The sequence below is a fragment of the Protomyctophum parallelum genome, assembly GCF_964188405.1.
Source record: "Protomyctophum parallelum genome assembly, chromosome: 1".
Classification (NCBI taxonomy): domain Eukaryota; kingdom Metazoa; phylum Chordata; class Actinopteri; order Myctophiformes; family Myctophidae; genus Protomyctophum; species Protomyctophum parallelum.
The window spans coordinates 79,095,503-79,103,937 of record NC_139697.1 but is presented as its reverse complement, the minus strand read 5'-3'; the positions used below and the strand labels follow the sequence as shown (position 1 = coordinate 79,103,937).

Sequence of the window (8,435 nt, the reverse complement as noted above, 5' to 3'; positions counted from 1 at the left end):
TTTATTCTTTCTCTCTGCCATGCTGTTGTGTTGCTACTTGTAATTATGCACCCATTTGTTTTCTTGGTTATTATGTTTAATGTTTTCACTGGTTTTGATTGAATGGATGTTTAATTATCAGTTTGTAGGAAAATATCACAGGAAAGTACAGTTCAGTTGAGTATTACAAAGTCTGCTGCTAAGATGATTTAAATCCGAAGAAAGCCTATGGCTATTGGGGTCCTTCATACATATCCTTCTTCTACCCTAATTGAAAAGGGATGCAAAGGAGTATTACAGACTTAATCTGTAAAATGTATTTTTGTAAGTAATCAGAGGACTTAAAATTGGGGTCTAGGAGGGACCCACAGGGTTCCTTAGGGGGTTCCAAGTGAACCCTTACAGGTCTGTAACTCCCGAGTGTATGATTAGCTTGCTCTGAGATTCATGGTCCTTGACATGTTTGAGAACTACTAGCTTAAACCATTCAATGGAATTAATACCCAGAGAGAACTGTTGTGGATGTAGGCAGTCATTCTTCTGCAGTAGAACATGGTGGCCATTCACATAATACCACCTCCTACAGGTTTGTTGCAATTTTGGATCCTATTTTGAAACTTGTGTGGTACTTCAAAGTAGTATGAGATTATAATGAAAACACTGAGCATCCAATCATTGCTGGTGTTCCAGCAATAATTTATTCATCAGGACTCAAAATGTACAAGCAACATTCAATGTCTCCATTTCAGTTCTCACTCATTCATCGTCAGCCAATGTCCAGCCTTTGCATACAGATATGGTCTCTGGTGGGGTAGACTACACTACATGCTTCATGTTTGTCCAGGGTGGAAAGGCAGTGGAGACGTGTTTAGTCAACCTCCTCGATGGTTGGTCCAGAGGATCCACCACCAGCAGGGGCACCACCTGATCCAGGGAAGCCCCCTGGCATTCCACCTGGCATTCCACCTGACATTCCACCTGCAGTCTGGTACAGCTTGGTGATGATGGGGTTGCACACCTTCTCCAACTCCTGTTGATGGTGCTCATACTCATCACGCTCTGCAGTCTGAAGAAAAGGGGAAAAAAGAATGAAGCTGTCAGATCGTGCTCATGCGCAAGCTTGAACAAAATTCCAAACAGTTGAACTGATAATCTGGTGTGTCAGTGGGCACGCACACACACAGCACACAGACACAGACACAGAACACACACATGTTGTCTGAATTGTGCTATATACACTATTACTATTTTCAATTTAATTTTAAACATTTACTGAAAACAAAAAATCATCGCATGCATGCCAATGAGCTAGTCTGGAGAACTCAAATCCCTATGTAGAACCTACTGTATATTTATTTACCCATATATACAGTACATGCCTGGAGGTGGAAAAGACACTTGTTATGGCTTTCACAGACTTCATCTGAAAACGACTCCATGACAAGCATTACCTGATTCTTGTCCAACCAGCCAATGATTTCATTGCATTTCTCCAAGATCTTCTGCCTGTCTTCCTCACTGAGCTTCTCAGAGAGCTTCTCGTCCTCCACAGTGGACTTCATAGTGAAGGCGTAGGACTCCAGAGAGTTTTTATAGGACACTTTGTCTCGCTGGACGTCGTCCTCTGCCTTATATTTATCTGCCTCTTGGACCATGCGTTCAATGTCCTCCTTACTGAGACGTCCTGTCACGACAAACGCATTTAGCAAAGAACTAGCCATAATAAGCTGACATTATTTCATTATTTGTAAAGAAGGAAAACGATATGCACATCCCAGTTTCCGAATACGGTGCTGGACCCAAAAAGTGACTAAATGAAGAAAAAAGTGGAATGTCCGCACACGATATAATTCTGAATTATATCGTGTGCGGACATTCCACTTTTTTTCTTCATTATTTCATTATTTACCTTTGTCATTTGTGATCGTGATCTTGTTCTCCTTTCCAGTGCTCTTATCGACAGCAGAGCAATTGAGGATGCCATTTGCATCTATGTCGAAGGTGACCTCAATCTGAGGGACACCACGAGGTGCGGGGGGAATTCCGATGAGCTCGAACTTGCCCAGCAGGTTGTTGTCCTTGGTCATGGCACGCTCACCCTCATAAACCTGTGGGATGTATAGAAGGTTAGTATGGAAGCTCATTTCCACCACATAGTAAAAAGGAATGAATAAAAGCTGTCCAAGCTATTTTTCTCGTATTTCTGACTTTATATAAACTAGAGTGGCGTGTTGTGATGTCAGATCAGGCCAGATCCATATAGAGATATAGGGGTGATCAGGTCCAGAGCAGAGGCTTTTGTGCTGGTTCTGGACAACCGGAAATGCATGCCACACCCAGTTATGTAGGTGTCCATGTTATGCCCATATATGGAGTTCTTTGTCAAGCATGCCAAATGAGGCTTTTGTTTAACTACGTTAAACAATGTTAAACTCACTTTGCCACTCAATTTGCCATTCACTTTATGCACACAAACTATTCTGGAATAAAACTTTTTAGCATTAAACACCTTGCCTTTGTTGCATCCCATAAACTCCCTAGGCCCAGTGGGTCGTAACAAACATCGTCATAGCGATAGACACAGTAATACTGAGAGAAGACATGTTCCTCACCTGAATGAGCACACCAGGCTGGTTGTCCGAGTAGGTGGTGAAGGTCTGGGTCTGCTTGGTGGGGATAGTTGTGTTACGTTTGATCAGGACAGTCATGACACCTCCAGCGGTCTCAATACCCAGGGACAGGGGGGCGACATCCAGAAGAAGCAGGTCCTGGACATTCTCAGACTTGTCACCAGACAGGATGGCAGCCTGGACAGCTGTGGATGACAAACGTGTACTGTTTTAGTTGGTCCTGTGCTTTGTATGGAAAGGAATTGCCTTCATTTGCTTGATGTAAAAACAAAATATAAAAAGAAAGGTGTCAGGAGGGGGCAAGATGCCCAAAAGGCTTATATGGGCCTCTACCTATGTATAACAACAATTCTCAAATACACAAATGGCGAGTGTGTCATGTCTGACTTCACATCTCAATCAGAGTAAGAGAATGTGTCGAACATTATCCTGTACACATAATGGACGAGTCATTTAAATTTGATCAGTCAAAAGGAAGGTTTTATGCCATCATTGGCCTTTCAATCTCTGATGGAAACTAAGAAAGGCAGGTCTTACATCACTGTGATACAAGCCCCCCCACAAGCAAGTAGTCTTGCACTTAGAAGCCACAACTCACCAGCTCCATAGGCCACAGCTTCATCAGGGTTGATGCTTTTGTTTAGCTCCTTGTCATTGAAGAAGTCTTGCAGCAGCTTCTGGATCTTGGGAATGCGAGTGGAGCCACCAACCAAAACGATGTCATCGATCGTACCCTTGTCCATCTTGGCATCACGGAGTGACTTCTCCACAGGGTCCAAAGTACCACGGAAGAGATCGGCGTTCAGCTCCTCGAAACGAGCCCTGGTGATGGACGTATAGAAGTCGACTCCCTCGTACAGAGAGTCGATCTCAATGCTGGCCTGGGTGCTGGAAGACAGAGTGCGCTTTGCCCTCTCACATGCGGTGCGTAGACGGCGGACAGCCCTCTTATTGTCACTAATGTCCTTCTTGTTTTTGCGCTTGAACTCTGCAATGAAGTGATTGACCATGCGGTTGTCAAAGTCTTCCCCTCCAAGATGAGTGTCTCCGGCAGTGGACTTTACTTCGAAAATGCCATCCTCAATGGTCAAAATGGACACATCAAAAGTACCACCACCGAGGTCGAAGATGAGCACGTTCCTCTCAGCACCAACCTGAAACGAAAGAAAACAGCTGAAAGACTTATACCAACAAATCACATGATTCCTAACCTTTCTTTTTTTCCCCCCTTTTCCCCCAAGAACAATACCCAAGTCAGATAATGCATAGTCTCTCAAGACAGACTGTTGCCTTGCGTCAGGGGCCGCTGTTTTCCCGAATATTTGACGATGGGATTCTCAGATTGGATAATGCATGACTAATCACACGCTTCACACAGCTCAATTGTCCAAAACTATGGAATGCACTTCCCATTGCAATCAAAACTGCAGACTCACTCCCTCTCCATCTTAGCCCGTAGCACTTGCCCTAGCCTCGACGACCTTACACATGTATGCATAGGCTCTCAACTTATGTAACTTAGATAGCATTGCATGTAGACATATAGTCTATAGTGTATATGCATAGTTTCGTTATATAGATATTCCCCTGTTGTATCATGATGACTATTTTTATGTATTTGATGTATTACCATGTTTTTGTTCTTTCTTACTGTAAATCGCTCTGGATTAAGAGCGTCTGCTAAATGCCTACATCGTAAAATGTGAGGGGTGGTCAGGATATGTCTGTGAACTCTGCGTTGTAAGTAGGCTACTTTGTTTCATACCTTCTTATCCAAGCCATAAGCAATAGCAGCAGCGGTTGGTTCATTGATGATTCTTAACACGTTGAGACCAGAGATTGTTCCAGCATCTTTAGTGGCTTGGCGCTGAGAGTCATTGAAGTATGCAGGGACTGTGACGACAGCATTCGATATAGTCTATAAAAAATGAAATTTGTTGTTAGTACACTTTGCAACATACAAATTTTGATTGATTTATTAACAGTTTGCAGAATGACAGTACATTTCAAGTACAACTCAATACATGAATGATCAACATTATTGTTTTCTAAACATACCTTCCCAAGGTAGGCCTCTGCAATCTCTTTCATCTTCACGAGCACCATGGATGAGATCTCTTCTGGGTAGAAGCTTTTGGTTTCACCTTTGTATTCAACTTCCACTTTAGGGCGTCCACTATCGCTGATAACATTGAATGGCCAGTGTTTCATGTCTGACTGTACGACTGTATCCTCAAATCGTCTTCCAATCAGACGCTTGGCATCTGTAATTTCCACAAAAAAAATAAAAATAAACATTGTTGGTGCTAGTGGAGGCTGTTGGCAATTCCATTCAGTGTTGATTTTGACAGCAAATTTTGATTGTAGTCTTTTGATTTAGTTTTCACATTTTAGTCATCTGGAATGTTTTAGTCGACTAAATCTACAGTTGATTTAGTCGACTAAAATGTATTTTGGTGGGCCTTGATGCCATCGTAATGGCTGATTTTACACTTGCTGAAAATAGAGGTACAAGTTCACACAACGCAACACATTGTGAGCTTATAGATCTGCTATTTTCAGCATACAATCAAGTGTAAAATGACTTGTGTACTTTTTACTTATACTGGATCTCTTCTCTTGTCCACTAGTCCCTTCGTAACATTTTTCGTGAAATAGCTGGGTTGAATCAATCATCCATGACAATCATATCCCATCTTCCAGCAGTAAGCCTTACCAAAGACTGTGTTGCAGGGGTTCATCGCAACCTGATTCTTAGCTGCATCTCCGATGAGCCTCTCAGAATCAGTGAAGGCCACATAGCTGGGAGTGGTCCTGTTGCCCTGGTCGTTGGCAATGATTTCAACCTTTCCATGCTGGAAAACACCCACACAGGAGTAGGTAGTTCCGAGATCAATGCCAACCGCTGTTCCTTTGGACATGATTCCTCTGGGAAAAGGAAGGAGACAATGTTTAGTAAATGAAAGTAGTTCGTATTATTCCAGTAGGGGGCAATAAACCCTAACTAGAGACATCACTGACTGCACTAAATTATAGATGAGTCATTTGGTCTATGTTGAAACAAGCCAACTCACCAATTTACAAGAGTTAAAGTACAAAAGAAAAGGCTTTTGATGATGATCTAATTATATATTAGGCCAAGGAAGCCAGCAGGCTGCTGACTGCTGAGGAAAGCATTCTGTACTGAAGAAATGTGGAGATGCTATGCCTACTTAGTTCTAAGGACTAAGGACTGGCATTATTTATATGGCATGACTCATGAGCAGCTTGAAAACTCGCCTTTTTAAAATTGTGTAGGCAACAAATAATTCATGCACAACATAATTCATTCATACATAGTTCCAGCCAGGTAGGGTAGGCTATAGACTTTAATCAAATTTACTGGATAAATTAGATTAGGCCTATATAAAAATGTATCATTTTCACATGAACATTTTCTTCCCTTACTTTGTTGCGCAATGCATTGCTGGGGATTGTAAGCACTAACTCAACGCGCATTTGCAACATCACTCAGCTCCTTCGAGGTACTTAAACAAAGCTGATCCCTGTGACCATCTGGACGGAGGAAACATGCTGACACGGCCTCCCCCATTGAGCCGACTTTCTAATCTGAAGGACAGTTTGCTGCAGTAGGCCATAGGCTACTCTACTCAGTCTACTGTCCCGCAGCTATGCGCAAAATTGAATTATTATACTACCGTATTTGCAAGCGTTACTGATTAGGATACTGCCACTGGTGTATTTGATAAGGCTGTCTGTTGTCAATCTGAAGTAAACCTAAACCGTCTACTACATGCAATATGTCCGGAAATCACAAATACAGATTTACTCTTTTCTAATGTGTTCTAACTTTGTGGATATAGTATATACTTGATGAAAAAAACTATTCCCGACCATTTTCAAATGACCATTATTCACTTACCCGAATGAGGCTCCGTCTAATGAGCAAATTTAAGACTTCCGCTCTGAGAGCTAGCAGATTTAAGACTTCCGGTTGCCTTCAGAATAAAATAATATTTTAATTCGTTAATTAAATAACTATGACGTTACATTATTAGTGTAAAAGTGTGTTCTTTTCGTTAAGAATCACCCAACAAGGATTGTAGTTTAGCCCAGCCGGGCAATAGTTTATTATAAAGTCCCGTGCTAAGAGTAGTAATAAACAACCTGTCAGCTCAGTCTAGTGCAACCAACAACAGGTACCGTGCGAGAGGTGCAACCAACAACAGGCACCGTGCGGAACCGTGCGTCACGCACTTGTATAAGCAAGGTTCCTATCCAAACAATAAACTACTATCTGGACATACCCGCACGTTCGGGGAGATGTTCTCTACCACACTCCACTCTCCGCTAAGCGGGAGAGGTGTAAAATTCACAGCAGCAGACCTTTTACTGTGGTCAAGGCTGACAAAAAGTACCGTTTCCGGACCCAGAATGGACACTGGACAAAAGACGGCTCCGCGAGGCAACTATCTGGACATACCCACGCGTTCGGGGAGATGTCCTCTACCACACCCCACTCTCCGCTAAGCGGGAGAGGTGTAAAATTCACAGCAGCAGCCCTTCTACTGTGGTCAAGGCTGACAAAAAGTACCGTTTCCGGACCCAGAATGGACACTGGACAAAGAGGCCTCCGCGAGGCAACTATCTGGACATACCCACACGTTCGGGGAGATGTCCTCTACCACACTCCACTCTCCGCTAAGCGGGAGAGGTGTAAAATTCACAGCAGCAGACCGTCTACTGAGGTCAATGCTCAAAAAAGTGCTGTGCCTTGGGGCATTGACATGAATGGTAATTACTGGTGTTTGAACACTAATGTCTGCATCAATGACAATGGTAATGTCATTCACTATGTAGATGGGCCATTAACAGTAATAGTTTATTTTTACAGTGCTGTGTTTATACATTCCTCCAAACCCTCTTTCTGGCTGGGCGGTGCCCAGGTATAGATGAGGTGACAACGATCTTATTGATGTACACACACACACACACACACACACACACACACACACAACACACACAGTGCTAATTACTGGTGTTGGAACACTAATGGCTCTGCATGCGATTGTACAGTAATACTAATTACTTTGGTAATTACTGGTGTTTGAACACTAATGTCTGCATGAATGACAATGGTAATGTTATTCACTATGTAGATCGGCCATTAACAGTAATAGTTAAGTATTCTATTTTTACAGTGCTCTGTTTATACATTCCTGTGTCCTGTACTCCTAGTTTAGTTTAGTTAGAAAAGAAACCCAGGGAGGGCTTATATGTGGTTCTTAATATACAATTTAACAAATAGTAATATACAAATAGTAAGACAAAGTAATGAAACATATAGGTATGGAAAATAAAAACAAAAACAACAAGAAATACATTATTTACACTTGTGAAGTGTGTGTGTTTGTGTGTGTGACTGTGTGTGTGCATTACAGAGTGAAGAACCTCTGACTTTTATGGAGAACTGGCTAAGAGTGGTACGGCTCACATAAAAACATTTATCAAGAAACATGCGTAAGCTAGGAAAGTAACAGTGGAATATCTATATAATGAAGCTATACATATAAACCAGGGGTCTGCAACCTTTTCGACATGAAGTGCCGTGTCTTTATTTTCTCAATAGTGAGCGTGCCATATCGACATTACGTTTAATTATGACACCACATTCAAATTATATATTTCCATCCCATGATTGTTCATACACACATAGCAACCTTAAATGTTTCTCCTTCTTTAATTTTTTTTCTTTCACATCAGCATGTATGAGTTTTAGACTAAATGTGTATCTGTACCACTGTCTCCCCAGTCAGAGTTCAATGA

General features: G+C 42.0%; 1 protein-coding gene across 1 annotated transcript; it reads right to left on the bottom strand.

Annotated features, from left to right (window-relative positions):
• Positions 1-723: 723 nt before the first annotated feature.
• LOC310867147 (heat shock cognate 70 kDa protein-like) lies at positions 724-5,532 on the bottom strand. The gene is made up of 8 exons (XM_083776978.1): positions 5,326-5,532; positions 4,668-4,873; positions 4,375-4,527; positions 3,208-3,763; positions 2,592-2,794; positions 1,889-2,087; positions 1,431-1,663; positions 724-1,045 (listed from the first exon to the last, which is right to left on the bottom strand). Exons 1-8 carry the CDS (start codon positions 5,528-5,530, stop codon positions 848-850), a joined length of 1,953 nt encoding a protein of 650 aa, XP_083633104.1. The 5' UTR covers positions 5,531-5,532; the 3' UTR covers positions 724-847.
• Between the last annotated feature and the right edge of the window lie 2,903 nt (positions 5,533-8,435).

Bases quoted from the DNA above. Each gene is read 5' to 3' on its own strand.
- LOC310867147 (XM_083776978.1), bottom strand. From the start codon at position 5,530: ATGTCCAAAGGAACAGCGGTTGGCATTGATCTCGGAACTACCTACTCC. The intron at 2,088-2,591 runs GTGAGGAACATG...TACATCCCACAG, and splicing joins AGCCTGGTGTGCTCATTCAG to GTTTATGAGGGTGAGCGTGC. The intron at 1,664-1,888 runs GTAAATAATGAA...TTGTCGTGACAG, and splicing joins CACGATCACAAATGACAAAG to GACGTCTCAGTAAGGAGGAC.